Raw genomic sequence first — 23,989 nt, 5'->3', positions numbered from 1 at the left:
CCCAAACTTTTTACACAGGGGGCCAGTTCACTGTCCCTCAGACCTTTGGAGGGCTGGACTATTAAAAAAACGATGAACAAATCCCTCTGCACACTGCAGATATCTTATTTTAAATAAAAAAAAAACGGGGCAAATATAATATTTAAAATAAAGAACAAGTAAATTTAAATCAACATGACCAGTAGTTCAATGGGAACTATGTGTCTGCTTTTGGCTAATGAGGTGGTCAATGTCCGGTTCCAATGTCCACTGCTAGCCGTAACAAGTGATGCAAGTGTGCATCAGTTAGTCTAGATCTGGTTGGAGATTTCAGATGTTTTATTCTGGAAAAAGTCTGTTCACAGACATAAGTGCTGCCAAAGATGGTTGCCATTTTGAGTGCATGGTTCCTGAGATTAGGATATGTATCAGAGGGGAGAGATGCATAGAAATTAGGCAAGCTGCTTGACTTGAATGCATCTTTCAGAGAGTCACAATTCTGCAGTTCAGCCAGTTCCATTTGGTAAATTGTATCCACATTTTCAATGTCAAGTGAAAATGGGTTACGGAAAAGCTGTATGTCTTGTTCATGGAGATGAAGCTCTTTAAATGTGAATTGGAACTCCTTTTGCAACTTTTCCAGTGAATCCACATCTGTTTCTTTTGGGAATGCAATCAAGGGTTTTTTCGCTAACAGATTTTGAGTTAAGGGGGGATGGCAGAAATTTTCCTCCTTCACTTATTTGATAAGGAAGCCTAATTTTACTTCAAATGCTTTCACATATGATTGCATATCACAGATGAGCTTCCCTTTTCCTTGAAGTTGCACATTGAAACTGTTGAGTAGCTCTGTTACATCTGTCAGAAAGAAGAGGTGCCATTTCCATTCTGAATCATTGAGCTCTGGTACTTTGTTTTTTGAAAGCACAAAAGCTGTAATCTGTGGAAGTAAGTCATAGAAATGTCTCAAAACTCTCCCTTGACTCAGCCATCAGACTTCTGTGTGGTACAGAACATCTTCATTGGCAACACAGCGCAGATAGAAATTCCTATAATTGTCTGTGGTTTAGCGCATTAGCTCTAATGAAGTTAACACAAGATACCACAATTTTCATAACAGAGTTCCACTTCAGTGATTTACTACATAGCAGCACTTGTTGGTGGATGAGGCAGTGTATGGCTTTTGGATGAGAATGGTTACATTTGTCCATCCCTTGGTTAATGTGAACAATTACTCCTTTCTTAGACCCCACCATGCTAAGAGCACCATCAGTTGTCACACTGGCTAGGTTAGCCCAGTCCAGCCCCAAATCCCTCACAGTTTGGGAAACATTGTTATAGGTATCCTCTCCTGTGGTTGTTCCTTTGATGCTTTGCAGTACAGCAACCTCTTCTGTGACTTTGAAATTGTCATTCGTCCCATGAATAAAAATTAGAATTTGTGCAGAATCACGAACATCATTGCTCTCATCAAGTGCCAAAGAAAAATAGGAAAGTTTTCTTGCGGAGTTTTGCAAATGCTGATGCAAATTGTATCCTATTTCTTCAGTCCTTCATGCAATTGTAGATCCTGAAAGACTAACTGTACTAAATAAGTCAGCCTTTTCTGGACACATCTCTTTGGCAACAGAAAGAAGGCATTCTTTAACAAATTCTTCCTCCACGAATGGTCTGCCAGTGCATGCTATTAGCTTGGCAACTTAAAAACTTGCTCACAGAGATGAAATATTTAGCTGCTCCTGCTTCACAAAATTATGTTGCTGAGTTGTCAATGTATTTTTCAGTTTTAATATTTTATCTTTTCTCACATCTCTGACCAAACAATCATATTTATCTTTATGTTGAGTTTTATAGTGTCGACACAAATTGTATTCTTTGAACATAGACACTATATCCTGGCATATCAAATACACAGCCCTTTCCTTGTTCTGCATGAAAAAGTAATCATAAGTCCACTGTTCTTTGAATATCCTAAACTCTGAGTCAATATTTCTCTTTCTTGACGTCATTTTTCCTAGGGATTCCAAATTGCTATTAGTAAAATACCTATACATACATAAATATAAATATATATGTATGTATGTATGTATAGGTGTGTGTATATATATATATATATATACACACACATACATATATATATACACACATACATACACACACACACACATACACACACACATCTTTTCTCACATCTCTGACCAAACAATCATATTTATCTTTATGTTGAGTTTTATAGTGTCGACACAAATTGTATTCTTTGAACATAGACACTATATCCTGGCATATCAAATACACAGCCCTTTCCTTGTTCTGCATGAAAAAGTAATCATAAGTCCACTGTTCTTTGAATATCCTACACTCTGAGTCAATATTTCTCTTTCTTGACGTCATTTTTCCTAGGGATTCCAAATTGCTATTAGTAAAATACCTATACATACATAAATATAAATATATATGTATGTATGTATGTATAGGTGTGTGTATATATATATATATATACACACACATACATATATATATACACACATACATACACACACACACACATACACACACACAGCCCTACAAAAACAATATACCAACAATAATTTTGTCCACACAGAGGCATATAGACTCCACTATCAGTGCAGTCTGATCTGTGTCCATCAATGCAGCCTTGCCAGGCCACATCATTTGAGCCTGTTATGTTGGGATTATGGATGAGGAAAGAACAAGAGGGAACATATAAATAATTAAGATTTATTGGTTGGGAAGGGGAGGAAGGAATAGGGGTTTAGGAGGAAATTATACTAATTATCTTAACAAGTCTCACCAGTGGCCATATTGGTGGAACTCTGTAGTAAAGTGGGCCCCTTTTCCCCCTTGTTTGGATTTGCATTAGATGAAGATGTGGATTAACCTTTGAACACCTGCCTATCCTGGGACCAAGGTTGGGTTTCTGGAATGTAAAGTCATAAATTCTTTTGGGTTTTGCCTAGTGGATTTTGCCTATATATACTTTGTGTGAAGCAAATAAATTTGTCACTATTCTTTTTCATACAGTGTCCGTTCTTTCTTTTGTTACTCTTCATTTTCGTTACCCCAGGTAGGATCTCACAGGACTGGCCAACCCTGTGTTGGAGTCTTACAGAACTCCACTTTTATCTCAGGCTCACACTGGTGCGGTGCGGGAACTAGCACGATTACAGAGCTCTGTAAGGTTCACACTACCCTATGCAAACCACACTGCGATCTTTGAATTTACACAGGAATCTGATTGCATGGGTAAGACCCATGTGTCCTCTTGTGGTCCGTATTTATGGATCTGTAACTATGGATCATAATATGAAAAACATATGCCTGACTTCCCCCACATAGTATAACCGCAACCATCCTCCCCCAGATGCACAACATAATGGCCCCTATAATATGTATTATTGTGTTTCCCCGAAAACAAGACACTGTCTTATATTAATTTGACCCCCAAAAAACAGGGGGTGTCTTATAAAACTCCCAATGGTAGTGATGGGCTTCTCATAGTAGAGGCCCACTGCTGATGTCACAGGCCAGATTACCGCTATCCAATGCCTGTATACAGTATTGGAGGCAGTGCTGGGCCTGTGACACTGTATACCACTGTCTGGTATAGTGGAGGCTACAGTGCTGGCTGTGATGGGCCTGTTACACCTTGCACAGACCCATCACTGTCACCACTATACCAGGCAGCAGTACACACAGTGCGGAATCCCCTCCCTCAGATCACTGCTCACCATGCTGACATATTCCATTGTGTAGCCACATAACCCTTTGCAAAGCACCTTGTTCTCGTTCAGTTACTCTCAAAACAAGGCATCACGCAAAGGATTATGTCACTGGAAGTAGTACTGTGCGTGAGCGATGCTGCGCTTTGTGGTGCCTCCACATACAGTACTCGAGGAGCACAAGATGCACTGACCACCAACGAAAGAGCTTCCCCTTCCGGAAGTGCGGTGGGGGCTGAATAAATGACCTTGGGGGCTGCAGGCTTTGTACACAGATGAGGTATATTATATTTTTCTTGAATTAAAATGCTGACATGCTGACAGGCTGAATTTATTGCTGACTTCATCTCACAGTAATGTTTTGTTAAGGTAAACATGAGGGAAGGGAATGATCACACATCATGGCATAGAACATTCTATTGTCAGCATTCCATATTATAATAAAAAGTTTGGAATACATCTTACTTAATTCAATAAACTTTCCTTAAATATTTGTATGGTATTTGAATGATCAAAACTTCTTTTTCCATTATCCTCTAGTTCTTTCTTCCTTAACAATAATTGCTGAACAGTGATCATCTTCTCTGGCTATTACTGTTCAGGCATTAAACATTTTAATCAGGAACATAGAGTTAGAAGAAGAAGGAAAAATAAGTCATAGGATCATGAGCTCTTAGCTTTAATGATGAAAGAAGCCTTCGAGGCCATGAAGTCCAACTTTTTCACTTCTGTAACTAAGAAAAAATGTTAAATCACTTAAATAGGAGTAAGTTTACAGAGTTTGATAGTTTCATTTGACTGATGAATCTGAAACCAGAGTTGTATTTTAGCCAAGATTCTGCAAGTATCACAAGTCTAGTAAAGACTAGAAAGTACCCCTTAACACCATAGCATCATAACATGTTAGAAGAAGCTATGTCAGTGCTAATGACTACAATGAAAGAGACCAAAGGTTATTATTACTTTGGAAGTTGAATCAGAAATATTAATATAATTTGAAATGGATTCAAATTGGAAAATATTAAAAATGGTGATTTTCCTCACTGTATTGTAGTTTCACACAATAGGTAAGACTCAGATTTTTTCATATTTGTTATATGCATTTTGTAGTTTTAATTATGTAGTTACACATTTAAATAAATATTGTTAACTTTTCATTTCAGCATTTTTCACACTTGATTTGCATTCAAATATATGCTTTTAAAATACTTGTTTCTTGGTTCCATGTGACATACTGGAGGCAAGAAAATTTTTTGCTGTTGGTTATGGATTATATACATCTACAGAGAAAAGGCAAATGGGGCATTTAGATTGCTATTTGATTTTATAATGGAAGTCTGAAGGAAAAAGGGAGTGCTGTTTTTGAAAAATCCATCTTTCTTTTTGCTAAAATGAATTAGTATTTAATGCTGTTTCCAGTAGATGGTAGTATTGTATTCAGCATTATGGCATTTTCAAGGAGGTTATATAGTAGTATTGGAGGCACTCCTTTCATAGTATGGAACCTAAAAGATTTTGAAAGTTTCTTTGCAGTGAGCTTATAGAAAAAACATTAGTTAATTTTAACCGAAGTTAACTTAAATGTCAGCACTAAGCTGATTCCAGGATTGTCATATTTTTATGTCAGTTCAGAAAGGACTAAATATGTGGTTTCCTGCACTTCCCTCAACCCCCAGTTATTTAAATCTTTAAGTAAAAATTTCTTATAAAACATTGCATTATATTTAGACTTTGAAGAACAATCAGTCATGTTTTGGGATCAGTATTTTATGTTTACCATTGCATTTTCATCAGAAAATTTATGCCAAGATAACTATATTCAAAAATAAAGGTATATAATAAAAATACTGATACACATGAAAGAAATATTATTCTTTTTTCAAATTTTAAAATGTTGATGATTTTATTTAGCTGTCTGTGGAAAGTCTTCTATTTTACCTTCTAGGATATTATGGATTTAACATAGAAGTTTAAAAAGAAAAATAAAACAAAAAGACTTGTAGTTTGTTGAAGTTCTGAAGTTGTATAATAATATGAATGTAAGGCTAAAATAAACTATCTTTTTTCCCCAAAACTAAAATGAAGATAATTCTATAGTGGAAGCATCATGTGATTTATTAGAATATACTCTTTTGAGAGGTGGGGGACCATTTTACTTTTCTTTCCAGTGATTACCACAAAGCCTGCCACAGTCAGCTTTAAAAATGTACGTTGAATGATTAATTCATAGTATATATATATTTTTTTCTGTGTATGATCTTTTTTTTTTTAAACATTATTTTATTTGGTCATTTCAAAACATTATTCATTGGAAACAGTGATCATTTTCTCCTCCCCCCCCCCCCCCCCCGTCCCCTCCCACCACCTCTCCAATAGCCGATGCACGATTCTACTGGGTATCACATGTGTTCTTGATTCACACCCATTTCCATGTTGTTGGTATTTGCATTAGAGTGTTCATTTTGAGTCTCTCAGTCATATCCCCTCAACCCTGTAGTCAAGCAGTTGCTTTTCATCAGTGTTTTTACTCCCACAGTTTATCCTCTGCTTGTGGATAGTGTTTTTTTAGATCCCTGCAAATTGTTCAGGGACATTGCATTGAACCCAATGGAGAAATCCATTACCTTTGATTGTACCACAGTGTATCAGTCTCTGTGTACAATGTTTTCCTGGTTCTGCTCTTTTCGCTCTGCATCACTTCCTGGAGGTTGTTCCAGTCTCCATGGAATTCCTCCACTTTATTATTCCTTTTAGCACAATAGTGTTCCATCACTAACATATACCACAATATGTTCAGCCATTCCCCAATTGAAGGGCATCCCCTCATTTTCCAATTTTTGGCCACCACAAAGAGTGCAGCTATGAATATTCTTGTACAAGTCTTTTTCCTTATTATCTCTTTGGGGTACAAACCCAGCCATGCTATGGCTGGATCAAAGGGCAGATAGTCTTTTATCGCCCTTTGGGCATAGTTTCAAATTGCCCTCCAGAATGGTTGGATCAGTTGACAACTCCACCAGCAATGCATCAATGTACTAATTTTGCCACATCCCCTCCAGCATTCACTGCTTTCCTCTCCTGCCATGTTAGCCTATCTGCTAGGTGTGAGGTGATACCTCAGAGTTGTTTTGATTTGCATCTCTCTGATTGTAAGAGATTTAGAACACTTTTTCATGTGCTTATTAATAGTTTTGATTTCTTTATCTGAAAACTGCCTATCCATGTCCCTTGCCCATTTATCAATTAGAGAATGGCTTAATTTTTTGAACAATTGATTTAGCTCTTTGTAAATTTGAGTAATTAAACCTTTGTCAGAGGTTTTTATGAAGATTGTTTCCCAATTTGTTTCTTCCCTTCTGATTTTAGTTATATTGGTTTTGTTTGTACAAAAGCTTTTTAATTTGATGTAGTCGAAATTATATATTTTACATTTTGTGACTCTTTCTATGTCTTGCTTGGTTTTAAAGTTTTTCCCTTCCCAAAAGTCTGACATGTATACTATTCTGTGTTTGCCCAATTTACTTATGGTTTCCTTCTTTATGTTCAAGTCATTTACCCATTTTGAATTTATCTTGGTGTAGGGTATGAGGTGTTGATCCAAACCTAATCTCTCTAATCCAATCTAATCTCTAATATGATCCAAACCTAATCCCACACTGTCTTCCAATTTTCCCAGCAGTTTTTATTGAATAGTGAATTTTTGTCCCAAATGCTGGGATCTTTGGGTTTATCATATACTATCTTGCTGAGGTCACTTGCCCCAAGTCTATTCCACTGTTCCTCCTTTCTGTCTCTAGGCCAGTACCAAATAGTTTTGATGACCACTGCTTTGTAATATAGTTTGAGATCTGAGACTGCAAGGACCCCTTCCTTTGTATTTTTTTTTTCATTATTTCCCTAGATATCCTTGATCCTTTGTTATTCCAAATGAACTTTGTTTTGGTTTTTTTCTAAATCAGTAAAGAAATTTTTTGGAAGTTCAATGGGTATGGCACTAAATAGATAAATAAGTTTGGGTAGGATGTTCATTTTTATTATATTGGCTTGTCCTACTCATGAGTAGTTAATGTTTTTCCAATTGCTCAAGTCTAGTTTTAGTTGTGTGGAGAGTGTTTTGTAGTTGTGTTCATATAGTTCCTGTGTTTGTCTCAGGAGATAGATTCCTAGGTATTTTATTTTGTCTAAGGTGATTGTGAATGGGATTTCTCTTTCTAGGTTTTGCTGCTGAGCTGTGGTGGAGAAATATAGAAATACTGATGACTTATGCGGGTTTATTTTGTATCCTGCAACTTTGATAAAGTTGTTGATTATTTCAATTAGCGTTTTGGTTGAATCTCTAGGGTTCTTTAAGTAGACCATCATGTCATCTGCAAAGAGCGATAACTTGGTCTCCTCCTTGCCTATTTTGATGCCTTCAATTTCTTTATCTTCTCTAATTGCTACTCCTAGTGTTTCTAGTACAATTTCAAATAGTAGAGGTGATAATGGACATCCTTGTTTCACTCCTGATCTTATTGGGAATGCATCTAGTTTAACGCCATTGCAGATGATATTAGCTTATGGTTTTAGATATATACTGTTTATTATTTTTAGGAATGACCCTTCTATTCCTATGCTTTCTGGTGTTTTTAATAGGAATGGATGTTGTATTTTATCAAAGGCTTTTTCTGAGTCTCTTGCAATAATCATGTGATATTTTTTGGTTTGCTTGTTGATATGGTCAATTATGTGGATGGTTTTCCTAATATTGAACCAGCCCTGCATCCCTGTTATAAATCCTACTTGATCATGGTGGATGACCCTTCTGATCACTTGCTGGAGTCTTTTTGCTAGTATCCTATTTAAGATTTTTGCATCTATATTCATTAGGGAGATTGGTCTATAATTTTCTTTCCCTGTTTTTGACATGCCTGGTTTTGGAATCAGTACCATGTTTGTGTCATAAAAGTTATTTGGTAGAACTCCCTCTTTGCTTATTATGTCAAATAGTTTGTATAGTATTGGGGTTAGCTGTTCTTTGAATGTTTGATAGAATTCACTGGTGAATCTGTTGGGCCCTGGGGATTTTTTCTTTGGGAGTTCTTTGATGGCCTGTTGAATTTCATTTTCTGATATGGGATTATTTAAGAATTCTATTTCTCCTTCTGTTAGTCTAGGCAGTTTATATTTTTGTATATATTCATCCATATCACCTAGATTGGTGTATTTATTGCCATATAATTGGGCAAAGTAATTTTTAATGATTACCTTGATTTCCTCTTCATTGGAGGTGATGTCCCCCTTTTCATCTTTGATGCTGTTAATTTGCTTTTCTTCTTTCCTTTTTTTAAATTAGATTGACCAGTACTTTGTCTATTTTGTTTGTTTTTTCACAGTACCAGTTTTTAGTTTTATTTTATTAAATCAATTGTTCTATCGCTTTCGATTTTATTAATTTCTCCCTTAATTTTTAGGATCTCTACTTTGGTTTTCTTTTGGGGGTTTTTAATTTGTTCGCTTTCGAGTTTTTTTATTTGCATTTCCAATTCACTGATCTCTACTCTTCCTAGTTTGTTAATATATGCACTTAGGGATATGAATTTACCTCTGATTACTGCTTTGGCTGCATCCCAAAAAGTTTGAAAGGATGTCTCGCTGTTGTCATTTTCTTCGATGAAATTATTAATTGTTTCTGTTTTCTTTTCTAACTAAACGATTTTGGAGTATCATATTGTTTAATTTCCAATTAGTTTTTGATTTGGTTTTCCACGTACCCTTACTGATCCTTATTTTTATTGCCTTGTGATCTGAAAAGGCTGCATTTATTATTTCTGCTTTTCTGCATTTGAATGCCACGTTTCTGTGACCTAGTGTATGCTCAGTCTTTGTGAATGTGCCATGTGGTGCTGAGAAGAAGGTGTATTCCTTTTTGTCCCTATTTATTTTTCTCCATATGTCTATTAACTCTAATTTTTCTAAGATTTCATTCACTTCTTTTACCTCTTTCTTATTTATTTTTTGATTTGATTTATCTAAATTTGATAATGGTTGGTTCAAATCTCCCACTAATATGGTTTTACTGTCTATTTCTTCCTTCAATTCTCCTAGTTTCTCCATTAGAAATTTGGGTGCTATATTATTTGGTGCATACATGTTGATTAGTGATATTTCCTCATTATCTAAAGTCCCTTTTAACAAAATATAATTACCTTCCCTATCCCTTTTAATCAGGTCTATTTTTGCATTGGCTTTATCAGATATCATGATTACCACTCCTGCCTTCTTTCTATCAGTTGAGGCCCAGAAGGTCTTACTCCATCCTTTAATTCTGACCTTGTGGGTGTCAACCCGCCTCATGTGTGTTTCTTGAAGACAACACATGATAGGGTTTTGGATTCTAATCCATTCTGCTCTTCGTCTACGTTTTATGGGTGAGTTCATCCCATTCATGTTCAAAGTTATGATTGTCATTTGTGTACTCCCTGGCATTTTGTTATCCCTCCCTCATTCTAACCTTTCTTCTTTAGCTCTAACCTTTTAATCCAGTGATTTACTTTAAATCAGTCCCCCTTGTCCCCTCCCTTAATATGTTTCCCTTTCTAGCCCCTCCCTTTTTTGTTCCCTCCCCCTCCCCCCTCTCCTTCACTCCCTTTTTGTGTTCCATCGCCCCCACCCCCTTTGGTGTTTCCTTTTCCCTGCCCTTGTTGGGTAAGATAGAATTCAAGATCCGAATGGATCTGGATGTTCTTCCCTCTCAGAGTTGATTTCCCTGAGAGTAATGTTTAAGTAAAATCTCTCTTCCTTTCCTTCTTATGGGAGTTTTCTTCCCCTCCCATTCCCGTGTGAATCTTTGTGTGAGAAAGATTATATTATTTGGTTTTTCTTTTCCCCCTATTTACACATTACATTTTCCCCACATATTAATATATAGAGATTGATATAAATGTATTCCTTATAGAAGAGAGTTTGACTAAAAGAAAAAGATAACATTTTTCTCCTTTTCCCTTTCCTTCATATTTACGTTTTCAGGTATTCCATGCTCCTTGTTTTTCGAAATCGAACTTTCCATAGAGCTCTGGTCTTTTCTTTGCAAAAATTTGGAAATCTTCTATTTTCTTGAATGCCTATACTTTCCCTTGGAAGTATATAGTCAGTTTTGATGGATAGCTGATTCTTGGTTGAAGACCCAGTTCTCTTGCCTTTCTGAAAATCATGTTCCATGCCTTACGATCATTCAGAGTGGAACTTGCAAGGTCTTGTGTGACCCTGATTGGTGAATTGTGAATGCCTCCCTTTATATCTAAATTGTTTTTTTTCTGGATTCTTGTAAGATTTTTTCCTTTTGCTTGAAAGCTTTGGAATTTGGCAATTACATTCCTGAGAATTGTCTTTTGGGGATTTAGTGTAGAGGGTGTTCTGTGAACTCTTTCAATGCCTGTATTTCCCCCTTGTTCTAGAATCTGGGTGATTTTTTCTGATTATCTCTTGTATTACAATGTCGAGTTTGGTGTTTATTTCTGGCTTTTCTGGTAGTACAATTCTCAAATTATCTCTTCTTCCTCTATTTTCCAAGTCTGTCACCTTGTCAGTGAGATATTTTGTGTTCTCTTCTAATTTCCTGGTCTTTTGTCTTTGCTTTATTAATTCTTGCTCTTTTGTAAGTTCATTGTCTTCTAGTTGCCTGATTCTGACCTTTAAAGCCTGGTTTTCCTTTTCAGTTTGGTCAAACCGGTTTTGTAGTTGCGTGAATTCCTTTTGCGTTATATCGCACTTTTCCTGCCAGAAGGCTTCCATCTTTTTGATCATTTTGATTCAAATTCTTCAAGAGTTTGTGGAGAGTTTCCATTTCCTTTGGAAGGTTTCGGAGCATTTGCTTGTGTTTCCTATTCAATCTCCTCTGTATTTTGTATTTTTGCTCTATAAAATGTGTCTAAAGTTGCCCCCTTCTTGTTTTTCTTGGTGTTTCGAGGCTTTTGTACTTCTGTAATGTTTGCCATCTTTCTCTGAATGAGAAGGACTCCTCTTCGTGTATATGTCAGATGTTCAGAGGCTTTAACCCCAGTCAAATTGTCCGTTCTCTACAGCTGTTATGGCTTCCCAGGGAAGCCCGGAATTTGCTGGTGTTTCGGGTGTTACTGCTCTCCTCAGTTCCCTCCCAATGTTTTTCCGCTGCCTTTCTTCCACGCTCTGAGCCTGGCTCAGCATTGTCTGCAAGGTATCTCAGTGCCTTTGCCGGACCGTGCACTCTGAGGGGGGAGGGGCCATGGCTTCCTGGATCTCCAAGGGCTCCTTATAGGATTAAGTTCAACTGGGTTGGGCTGAGTGTGCCCTGATGCAGGAACCTTCTGTGAGACTCAGATGTAAGGATCCAGCCAGGGGGCTACAGGCTCCCCCCCCCCCCCCATCTCTGTCTGTTTCCCTTCCTCCTGTGTTGGGTGCCCCCGCGACTAGCTCGGGTTGTTTTCCAAATGCGGCCTTCAGAATAACTGGCCCTGAGGTCCTTTTGCCGGCCCTGAGGTTCCCGATGCTGCCTTGGGCTCAACGATCTGGATTGGGGGGGGGATGGGTCCTGGAACCTTCCTTCTGCCTACCCCTTAGATCTGAATGATCTAGGTAGGGTTCTGGCTTTTGGGGGGCCATACCTTTTGATCCAGGTCCAGGAGGAGGGTTCCCAGGGTCTATCCTGTTGTTCGTTTTGAATTTTGGTGCTTTAGGAGCCTACAGTTTTAGATCGGTAAGGAAGGGTTTTTGGAGATCTGAATTTTAGCTCTGTCTAAGCCGCCATCTTGACCAGAAATCCCATAGTATATTTTCTAAGGATACTAAAAAATTGTTTTTTGTTGAATTGGTTTGTTTCTGTTTTATGGATATCAAGTTATGCTTAAATATCTGAAGGTTTTCTGTTTTTTTAAGAAATGTGTAATTGGATCATTGTCACTATGTTCATTTTTTCATTGCTTTGTAATTTAGTATGATTTATCTATCTAGTTGTGGAGCTCTAATAGTGTACTGGTAGGGTAGATATAATAACAGAAGGTTTGTAAACAAAATCTAGCAAAAAAAAAAAATAGCCACCATAAGAATTTAAACTTTAAGAGCAACTTTTTCTTTTATCATCCATATCCTTTTTCCATTCTAAATTAGAGTATATTTCTTGAATTTAAAAACTGTTTGCTACTTTTTGAAGACCTAGTTTTTGTGTTTATCCTTCAGCACTCAGTTTTATCCTGACCTTTTTTAAGAAGCTTATTAACAACATTCACCCTTATTGGCTTCCTGATGTTTTGTTGAATAAAAGATTATGCTTTTTAATTTTGACTCTCCAGTTATTTGGCTTTCCAATTATTTATAAGTACTTTGTGGACACTGTGCATATATGATTGTTTTTTTCAGATAATTCAAAGTGCTGACTTCTGTGCCAGTCAAGCATGTCACATATACTCAAGGAACAGACATAAATGTTAAATTCATACAATTATAAATAAATGACTGATAAATTTCCCCCCTTAGAGCAACAAATAAGTTTGCACATTAGAAAAGTGAAATAAAGTAGAAAAAGCAATAATATGAAAAAATCCTAATTTTTTTTCATTGTGCATTATGCCCTAATTTTATTTCTAGGCAGTTGATATTTTGGTGACATGTTCACAGTATTTCTCAACTATTATTTTGTTCTTTTAAATCATTTTTTTTGATTGACAGGCATTTATTTCTCTTTCCAGTGCTTATCGCCCAGTGGAAAACAAAAAGAGCCAAAAGTGAAATATTTTTGATAAGTATACACTGTCCAGCTAAAACAAATTCTCACATTGACATGTTAAAAACTGTGTATTTCATTTTGTAGTTAGCATATCACTTCTCAGGGAGGAGATAGCATTCTTCATCATGGCTGCTCTGAAGTCATTATAGTCATTTCATTGATCAGAATTAGTAATTTTTTTGAAGTTATTTTTAGTGTTGCAGTATAAATTGTTCTCCTTTTTCTACTTATTTCTCTTCATATCACTTCATACAAATCTCCTCAGGTCCTTTAGAAATAATCAATTTCATCATTCCTTGTGATACAGTAGTAATTTATTACAATCAATATGCCATAATATGTTGTCAATTAATTGTAGAGAGCTTTCTGTATTTTTTCCTAAAACTCTCTTGAGTAGAGATTTTCTTTTTAAGATAAAAGTTTTGTTTTAAAGGACCTCTTTTGTTCTCTTTATTCTTTTTTTAATGATAAGCTAATCTTATATAGATATAATAGTGGGTAAGTTATCATTCATTGAAACCATAATGTGACAGCTAACTTAGACCCTTTCTATCTTTTCATTGATCCATGTTTGCAATCTTAGAGCCATCTTAAATATCCTCCTTATCTCTAGTATCTCCCATTCCAGTCTGTCTTTCACATAGATGCTAAAATAATATTCCTAAAATTCCTAAAAATGACTTATTTCATTTTGATAAATATCAAACCATTTCCTTCCTTATTGCTTCTAGGATGAACTAGAAACTCTGGAGGCAGAAAGAAACTGAGCTTATAAATAGATTGAAGACCCTCAAGTTCAAAACTTGGGGGTGAAGAAATGGAAAGACAAAAGTTTGCATTTAGTTATGTGCCTGATATATTTAAAAAATTAATACTTAGTTCTACCCTTATGAAACATTTGCTTTTGGGGAAACATTGCAATAGATCTCCCTTTCTGAATCCCCACTCTAGCTATCCTACCCATAGCTTACAAAGTTATTTTTCCTAAAACTAGGTCTGACCATGCCAACCACTTATTCAGTAAACTTAAAGTCTATACTTTACTTTTCACTCCAGGTACTCTACAATCTATCTACTTGGAGATTCTCACACCTGACAAACAATCTTCCTTCAAGCCTCCTTAATACTGATTGTCCCTCTTGTCCCTGGAATGCCTTTTCTGTCATCTCTGCCTCATAAAGTCACTGGCTTATTTAAAGAATTAGCTCATATACCACCTTCAGTAAATCTTTCTTGTTCATCCTTCCTCTTAGCGCTTTCTTCTCTCAGATTTTATTTCATCTACTCTGTGTGTATCTTGTACATTCCTATTTAATGGTGTTTTGACTTCTCCATTGGTCTGTAGTCTCTATGAGAGTAGGGATTATTTTTGTTTTTACTTTTGTCACTAGCATTTAGTATAGTGCTTGCCACACTTATATGTGTTTATTTTTTGGTTGCTACTGTTCTTTGCATGGTCTATTATCATTGTGGGTTAATTGAATACTTAGGCTTAAAGTTGATTTATTTTTTTAGTGGAAAGTCGTTTTTAAAACTTATTCTCCATGCTAAACTATAATAAGCCCTGGGAGTACAAATAAATAAAATGAGAGTCCCCTTTTTTTTTTTTGGCAGCTATATTGGCAGCTATATAACACTCATAAGAGTTCAGCTCCAGGGAGGCTACTAAAAACAGTCCACTTACCAGCCCAGGAGAAAATGGGAAGCAGTTTTTTCTAGAGCTAAATCATATTCATTCATTCATTCATTCATTCATTTATGTACTATATTTTATTTAAAAATTTTTCATTTTCTGAATTAAAATAGCATTTTCATTCATAAAGAGAATGTAAAAAGTTGATTGTGTATGAAATTGTGATTCTTCACCTCATTCCCATTGCTTTCAAAATTGCCATATTTATTTGTATTTACTTCTGAACTTATTTGTCTTCTGTGTATTTTTAAAAAATATTTCATGACCTTTTTTATTAGAGGTTAAGTGAGGCTGCCACTACTCACTTAACCCTGCATCAATTCACATAGATCAGTCTAGGTTTCTGTGAAACTAACTTGTTCATAATTTCTTGTAGCCCAGTAATATTCACATTTATTTTTCTTTTTAACACCAACTTTGCTGATTTGATGTGTATGGAGTTGAGCTCTAAAGTTGCTTTAATTTGTATTTATCTAAACATTATTGATTTGTAACATTTTAAAAGATGACTACTAAACTTTGTATCTATTTTACTTTTATTTAGTTGTAAATATGTTGTTTCCCTCTAGTAGAATGTTAGGTTTTAAGGATAAGACTTAATTCATTTTTTGTCTTTGCATTTTTAGCACCTAGCTTTTCCGGTTTTAAAAATTATTTGTTGGATTGAAATGAATTAGTTAAATATCTTATATTTAAAGAACTTTGATAGGGGAAACCTGCCAACCTTTCTACTCCTGGATAGGTCTAAATGTTAGAAAGATTTTCCTTAAGTTTTTCCTACATCTGATTCTTTGTCACTTGCCCCCATTGGGCCAATTGAATGCTAATCTCTCTATCACAGACTTGAAGGAAGGTATCAAATTTTACCTCTATAATTCCCAGGCTATTCTAGAACCCAAATGTATGACTTCACATTTATCATGTGTCATTTTTCACTCATTTAGGTTGAATCTACACAGAGCATGATAAGGATTTTGGGACTTTCTGCTACGTTACCTAATTACCTCGATGTTGCTACTTTTTTGCATGTTAATCCCTATATTGGACTTTTCTACTTTGATGGCCGTTTTAGGCCAGTACCTCTTGGACAGACATTTTTGGGAATTAAGACAACAAATAAGGTAAATATTTGATGTGAAGAATTTTTATTTTTAAAACTATATTTGGCAAGAGATTTCTTTAACACAAAGATTCAAAACCTTAAAATTACTTTATGTGAGTCAGTGGATCTTACTTTTCCCAATTGCTGGCATTACTACTTTATAGGAAGCATCCCAAAAAACTTTTAATTTGCTTTTACATAACTCCAAATAACAGTTCCACTGCCAGACATTCTAACTTTTGCCACTATCTTAATACTGATTTTTACAAGCCATTCCTAAGAGTACCCATATGTTATCATAAATAAATTTGACATATTTAGGAAGAAGATTCATGTAACTTATTGAAATCTGTGGCTTAAGGAATTTATGATTAGTCACCAATATATCCCTGAAATATATTTATAAGGAGGCAGAATCAAGATGATTGATAGAGAGAGAGACCAGTTGAGCCTCTCCCCACTGTTCATACTTCACAGCAATCTAGAAAATGAACCAGACCAAGTTCTCATTAGGAAAATAAAATAGGAATGGTAAAAGGGGGAGGAGGGAGAAGAATGAGAAACATCTCCCATAAATGGAAATAAAAGGAAAGAATACATATACAAATATACAATTAGGTGCAGAAATACATCTTACTCAATAGAGCTATATGTAAGAAAAGGTTCAGAGGAAAGGGAGACATTTGTTAGAAAACAAAGGCATTAAGGAAAATAAGATAAGGGAAAGTATAAAGCATAAAAGAACAGGATGGAGGGAAAGTATACAGTTAGCATTTTTAACTGAATTTTGAATGAGATGAATTCATTCATAAAAGAAGAGTATGAATTGGCAGAATGGATTAAAAACTAGAATCCAACAATATGTTATTTTTATGAAATAAACTTGGAACAAAAGAATACACACAGAATTAAAATAAGAGGCTAAAGCAGAATCTATTATGCTTCAGGAGAAGTAAAATGGTAAGAATATCAATCATGATCTCTTAGGGGAAGAAAAAATAGATCTCATTAAAGAAGATAAACAAGAAAACTGTATTTTACTAAAAAGAACCAGAGACAGTGATTTAATACCATTACTAAACATAGATGCCCCAAATAGCATATCATCTTAAGTCTTACAGGAAAAATTAAATGAATTACAGGAGGACATAGGGAGCAAGACCATAATAATGGGGACCTCAGTTTATCCCTCCCAGAGCTAGATAAATCTAACCAAAAAATAGATAAGAAATAAGTTAAGGATTTGACTAGACTTTTATAAAATTAAGATATTACATATTGCTGTAGAATATTGAATAGGAACAGAAGGCAATATAGTTATTTTATTTTTGTCACTTTCATAAAAATCAATTATGCATTTTAAGGCAAAAATCCATCAAAAACAATTGAAGAAAACAATATTAAACATGTTTTACTGACCATAATGCAATAAATGTTACATTTGATAAAGAATCTTTGAAGTAAAGATTAAGAATTATTTGGAGGGGAAGGTTAAGGTTAGGTGGCTCAGTGGATAAATGCCAGCCCTTGAGATGGAAGGTCCTAGGTTCAAATATGATCTGACACTTCCTATGTGATCCTGGGTAAGTCACTTAACCCTAATTGCGTAGCTTTTAGTTCTCTTCTGCCTTGGAACCTATACTTAGTATTGATTCTTAAAACTGAAGGTAAAGGTTTAAAAAAATTAATTTGGAAAATAAAAGAATCCTAAGGAATGAATGGATCAAAGAACAAATCATAGAAATAATCAATAATATAATTAAAGGATAATTATGACAATAAGACAGCATACTAATATTTGTGGGATTCAGTCACCATAGTACTTACGGAAAATTTATATCTCTTAATGCTTTTATCACTAAAAATGTGAAAGAACAGATCAATGAATTTATTAGTCTTATAATTACATCTGTAAACTAAATTGATCATGTAACAAACAAAATCTAGAAAACCAACAAATTAAAACTTCCTATTTATATGCCAAAATAGAAATCCTGAAAATCAAGTAATAACATTGAAAGTGAAAAAAAATTGAATTAATAAGTTAGGAGCTAATTAGCTAAATTTTATTATTATTATTTAAATTAAATAAAATACATTTAGGATACCTTTTCCTCAACTGTAAGTTACAATATAATTACTCATTATGATTTCTCATTGAAGTAAAGAGGTAACCCTGGATTCTCAAGAGTTTGTCAGCATTGTATGAACTTTATAATAGGTCCTATTAAACTATAAGACTTCTGTTAGAAATCCAGTGTCTATATGTCTATTATTCAAGCACTAACCTACCTAAATGAAAAAAGACCTCATTATTAAGTTGTTCATAGGGTTATGAAATTTTTACCCATAGTAACTTTGAGAGATCTGCTTAGGTAATTTATAATAGTTTCAGACAATATTGTTGTCAGTGAAATTATAGCTACTTCACATAGAGTTACTCAAAGTAGTCTGACCAAGTATTGCTTATTATAGGTCAATAATATCTATTCTCATTAAATATGTAGGAAATATTTTATATATTTCTTATTTTAGGCAAATAAATATTTTGATATATCAGAAAAGATTTTAATAATAGGTCCTATTATTTTGTGTTGCAATTTTTTTTTATTAATTTGCTTATTTTTTGCTGAGTGCCTAATGATGTGCTGCAAGCTTCTCTTATGATGCTCAAGACATAAATGGTGATTAATGAATGTTCTCTTACTTGTTGTTTCTTAATTTCTAGTAAGATTCCAGGCAAACAACTCAAGCCTTATTGGATTTATTATAAATTCTAAATCTGTGGAGTCAAAAATAATGAGACTTTACTGCAGATGAATTTTTAAGGCAAGCCAACAAAAATGTCCTCCTATTATATTTACATAGTAATAGGTTTTACTTTATGCTTACTAAAAGAAACTTACATAGAAGGACTTTTAAAAACAAAACAAAACAAAGCAAAAGCTATGTTGACTTTAATTCATTACAATGTTGTCTTTGATTAACAGTGTTTTTTTTACTTGTAAGTAAAATATAAAAAATTTATTTAAGATAAAAACTTATTCTCCCTACTTTAATTATTTACTCAATCTGCAGTGCAGAACCAAAAGGTATATTAGAACTATAGGGAGCCATTTTATGTCTGTACACAGAAGGGTGGTTTACCACATGGTAGTTATTAAGATGTGCATATTTTAATCTTCACTAATTGTTTCAAGTTCCTTTCAATAGTATTTGTTCTTGCCTTAACCCAATCATGTCAATATTTATTATATTACTTAGTTTATTTCAAGTATATCATTAAGCAGAGATAAAGGCCAATTTCTTACCTTTGCAATAAACATCTTACTTTTAAGTAAAAAAAGACCATTTTAATAGAAATCTGTAGGATAATTGATTATTTTGGATATTCATCTATTTTTTAAACTTTTAATTTCTTTAAATCTCATTACATAGAAAGGTAAAACACTTTAGTTGAATTAGATCAATTTTTAAAAATTAGTAACCCGTAGAGTTACAGTTTTATATGAAATAGTTATGATGTTGATGATCTTCTGATTACTATTATTTGAGAATCATGGTGTTAACCACACATAAATTCAATTTTTTTTAACCCTTCCATCTTAGAATTAGTACTGTGTATTGGTTCTAATAAAGAAGATCAGTAAGGGGTAGGCAAGGAGTTAAGTGACTTGCTCAGGATCACACAGCTAGGAAGTGTCTAAGGCCATATTTGAACCCATATTTGAACTCCTTTCCCTAAGCCTGGCCCTCAATGTACACTAAGCCACCTAGCTGTCCCCCAAATTAAGAGCATTTATGATTTTATTTTATCTTTTCATAATGAAAATTAATATATTTTAGAAATCAGTGCATATGATTGTGAGCTTAAAAATAAAGTTTTTTAAACCAGATGTAATATACATTTTTTTCTCCTTGGAGATTTCTTTACTCTTTCTTTTCATGTCTTTATTGTTTTTCTTGTTGTTCATTGATGTCTGACCATTCATGACCCCCCTGGACCATACTGTCCATGCAGTTTTCTTGGCAAAGATATTGCAATGCTTTCCAATTCTTTCTCCAGTGGATTAAGGTAAACAGAGTAAAAATGACTTGCCCAGCATCAAACAGCTAAGTAAATGTCTAAGGCTGCTTTTGAACTCATCTTCTTGACTCCATGCCCAGTAATCAATCCACTTCGGTACCAATCTGCCTTTATAATATTCTTTGTAGTCTATTACTATTAATCTCATGTCCCTCAAAACCTTATCTTTGGTACCACTTTTACATCAGAATAGTAATGATCTGAACATCTGATATGTAAATATACATAAAAGGAATTTTGTGTTTATATGTATGATATAAGATATATTCTTCAGAATCACTGGTATAAACATGAATTGAAGCCTGAAGAAAATGTTTAAAAGTTCTTTAACTATAATCCTTGATTTTTGAATTTAAAAACCTATTATTATAAATTCTTAATAATGGGTCAGAATCAGTAACTAAAATTTAATAAGGTTTTTCAAGTTATATGATTCCTAAGCAAATACCTAAATCATCCGATAATACAGTGGTAATTCATTCACTTCAAGTGTCTGAGACTATATTACCTTCCACATGAGTGGAGTTCCATAAAAATTCACTTAATTGGACTAATTTGGGATGAACATTTTATTAAAAAATAAGAGGTTTGGGCTTCTTTAAACAAATTTCTTTTTTTAGTTTCCTCATCATTAATGGGGCAAATAAATTCAGTTTTCAGATTACATGTTAGAGATTGGGCTTGTATTAAGGAATACAAAAGTACATTTTCTGAGATGTCTTTTGTGTCTCGACTTGTATTCTCCTAGTCTTCTAAGTATGGTTAATTTATTATAATACACTCAGAATTATATGAAAAAATTGTTAGAGCCAGAAGCTGGGTACAATTTCGATTTTGATTTATAGTAGATTATAATTATGAAAAATAAGGGTAGGATAGAATAGGAAATAGAAGAATTAAAAGTAAAAAAAATATAAAAACACTCTCTCCCCTAAAGAGTTCAAAGGGAGTTTGGCTAAATAAATGAAGAGCTGGCCTCTAGAGTCCAAAAGACCTTTAAATTATACCTCGAATACTTAACTTGCTATTTGACCCTGGGCCAAGCAACTTAATGTAGTAGAAAATTTTCTAAATTAAATTATTCACAATTTGATTGTCTATATTGGTGGAGAAAGTATCATGTACCAGTAAAGTGTCATAGGACATTGCCAAAAAAACCCAAAACAACAATCAAATAAATTCCTTGGGATGTTATAGAAGATAATGTTTGTGAGAAGTTTAGATATTTTTATTTGTTCAGGTTACCTATATGAATGAAATTGGTTTCAGATCATTATAGGGGAAGATTGTCAGAAAAATATATGCAATATGTTTGATTTACGATAATGCTTTATCCTGAAGATCAAGTTACTATCAGTTAAACCTTTTCCTTTCTTTTTTTTACTCCTTAGGTGCAACAGTTGAATAACATGGATGAAGTATGTTATGAAAATGTTTTGAAACAAATAACAGCTGGACACCAGGTATATTTACTTGTTTAAAGGTGATTTTAGAGATTTATTCATGAAAAATATTAATTTTCAGCCTGTTTAAGATGCCATTCTTTTTTTTTTTTAATTCAAACCCTGACCTTCCATGTTAGAATCAATATTCTTTTGGACTTTGCCTGTGTTTCCTTTGCTTTCACTGTCCCTTTCTGTGTCTGTATCTTACTCTTTGTCTCCATAAACATTCTTTAGAGTTAAGTGCTTTTTTTGCCCTTTGCTTATTTTTCCTATCTAATTATGATAGGCTCTGTTTTCTGGGAAGTTGGGTACCCTCCTAAACTTTAGTTCTTACTTGATGTTATTCTCATTTTATTTTCTGGGTTTTACTAGTTTACCAAATGGTCTGAAGGCTAAGAGCTCTGAGAACCCCCTTCCCCTGCTGATTCAATTGACCCTTGAGATGCTGATAGCTTAAAGACTTTCCTCTGACTTGGGTGTAATTTTTTTATCTCATTCTGTGAACTTGAAGAAGTCAGGTTGCTGTTCAGATTCTATCCCTAGGCTTAGGCTCTTGTTTTCCATCTCAAGGTGTTCTTGATTCAATTTGGCACACCCTTGATTGCCAGTCCTGGTGCTCCACCTTTTTGTGCAAAAGATTCAGGGGAGGGCCTGCCCCTGAGAACTGTGTCCTCACCCCAAATGTAGACTGGGATTCTTGGCTTCACTCTGTGCCCCCACAGATAGACCCCCTTTAAACCAGATTGCCCTGAGCTAGGATTCTGGACTTCTCCACAGGTTTGCAATTTCAAGGGATGTGAGTTGACTTGGAACACTATTTTCCTGGTAGGATCTCAGGGTGATTATGTTAGCTAGAGATTAAGTTCAGAACCTGTGAGAGCAGATGTGGGGTGAGTGTGTAGGGAGAGGGGTTCTGGTTTGCTTTTGGCTTGCTCTTCACTTTCTGCTATGCCTCCTGCTAGCTCTGCTTCCTTCTCACCTCAGTTCCCCAAATGATCTCTGCCTACCTTTTGAGTTTTTCTTTTCTTGAAGGTTGTTTCACTCTGTCTCCTTATTGGTTCTTTCACTCCTGTATTTGTTTTGTGGTGATATTTTAATCTCAGTTGGAGAGATGATGTGGTGATGAAATGGAGCTGCTGCTTTAGTTACTCCTCCATCTTGGCTCCACCCTATAATCTATATTATGTATTGGTTCCTAGGCAAAAGACTGGTAAGAGCTAGGCAATGGAGGTTAAGTGACTTGCCCAGGGTCACAAAGCTAGGAAGAGTCTGAGGCTAGATTTGAACGTAGGAACTCCTGTCTCTAGGCCTGACTCCGTCCACTGAAACACCCAACTTCCCCCAAGATGTTATTATTCCATTCAAAAATGAAGTCCTTATGAATGATGAAAGTACATTTTATTTGAGTGCTAGTTTTGTGTAGATTTTTTAAAAATCACCTAAGCAGAAGTAGTATACATAATTATAATTCCCTATATTATACCACTTAGAATGTTTTTTTAAAAATCATCATTTGTGTCAAATAATTTTATTTTGAAATTATTATTTTAAGTCCTACTTTGTAATATTATATAGAATGTGTAAAGGATAATTTTAGCATTGTGATCTAAATTATATTAATTATTTGTTTGCCATGGATATCCCAAATAAAAAAAATACCCAAGTCAGCTGGAAATTTATAGTGATTTAATTGATATAGTGGAAAGAAATTAAGAAGAAGGAAGAAGGAAAGGATGTAGGATTTCTCCCACCTGGCTTGTGCCAAGAGGAAGACCAGAGGCTCTAGGAAGGTAAGGTTTTGGAGATTAAAGGAGGAAGGAATCAGCTTGAACTCCAAGAGGGCTTAGCAGAGATGCCTGAACCTGAATCAGCTCAAGGGCAAATTCACAGCCAAAACCCAGACAAAAAGCTGCCCCACGCCAAGATGTCAGAATGCTAAGCACACTGCCAGCCAGAATCGCCTCTCTGGGGAAAGAGGGCGAAGTAAGGAAGTGACGTGCCTTATATAGACAGTTTTACATCCCTTTCCTACGTCTCATCTGTACCAATGATAGCTTAGCTTGACTTAGGACAGACCAAGGGTCTGTCAGCTGTTTCTGCACACGTCTGTTGAAGGCCATCTTCTTAGACACTTAATCCATGAGTATGGGTGCAGACATTCCTGACCTTGTTAAACTAAGTAGGGTGGAGCAATGTAGAGTTCC

The 23,989-nt window shown here is 34.8% G+C and overlaps 1 protein-coding gene across 1 annotated transcript in view; it reads left to right on the top strand.

Annotated features, from left to right (window-relative positions):
- The window catches only part of ASCC3 (activating signal cointegrator 1 complex subunit 3), a 411,239-nt gene that overhangs the window by 119,214 nt on the left and 268,036 nt on the right, over window positions 1–23,989 (top strand). Inside the window, exons 12-13 of the mRNA XM_056818622.1 lie at window positions 16,096–16,272; window positions 21,732–21,803. Of these exons, the coding sequence (XP_056674600.1) occupies window positions 16,096–16,272; window positions 21,732–21,803 (249 nt within the window). The remainder of the gene's footprint in view (window positions 1–16,095; window positions 16,273–21,731; window positions 21,804–23,989) is intronic.

The sequence above is a fragment of the Monodelphis domestica genome, chromosome 2 (assembly GCF_027887165.1).
Source record: "Monodelphis domestica isolate mMonDom1 chromosome 2, mMonDom1.pri, whole genome shotgun sequence".
Lineage (NCBI taxonomy): Eukaryota > Metazoa > Chordata > Mammalia > Didelphimorphia > Didelphidae > Monodelphis > Monodelphis domestica.
Note: the sequence above shows the minus strand (reverse complement) of the source record. Positions and strands in the feature narration are given on the sequence as shown.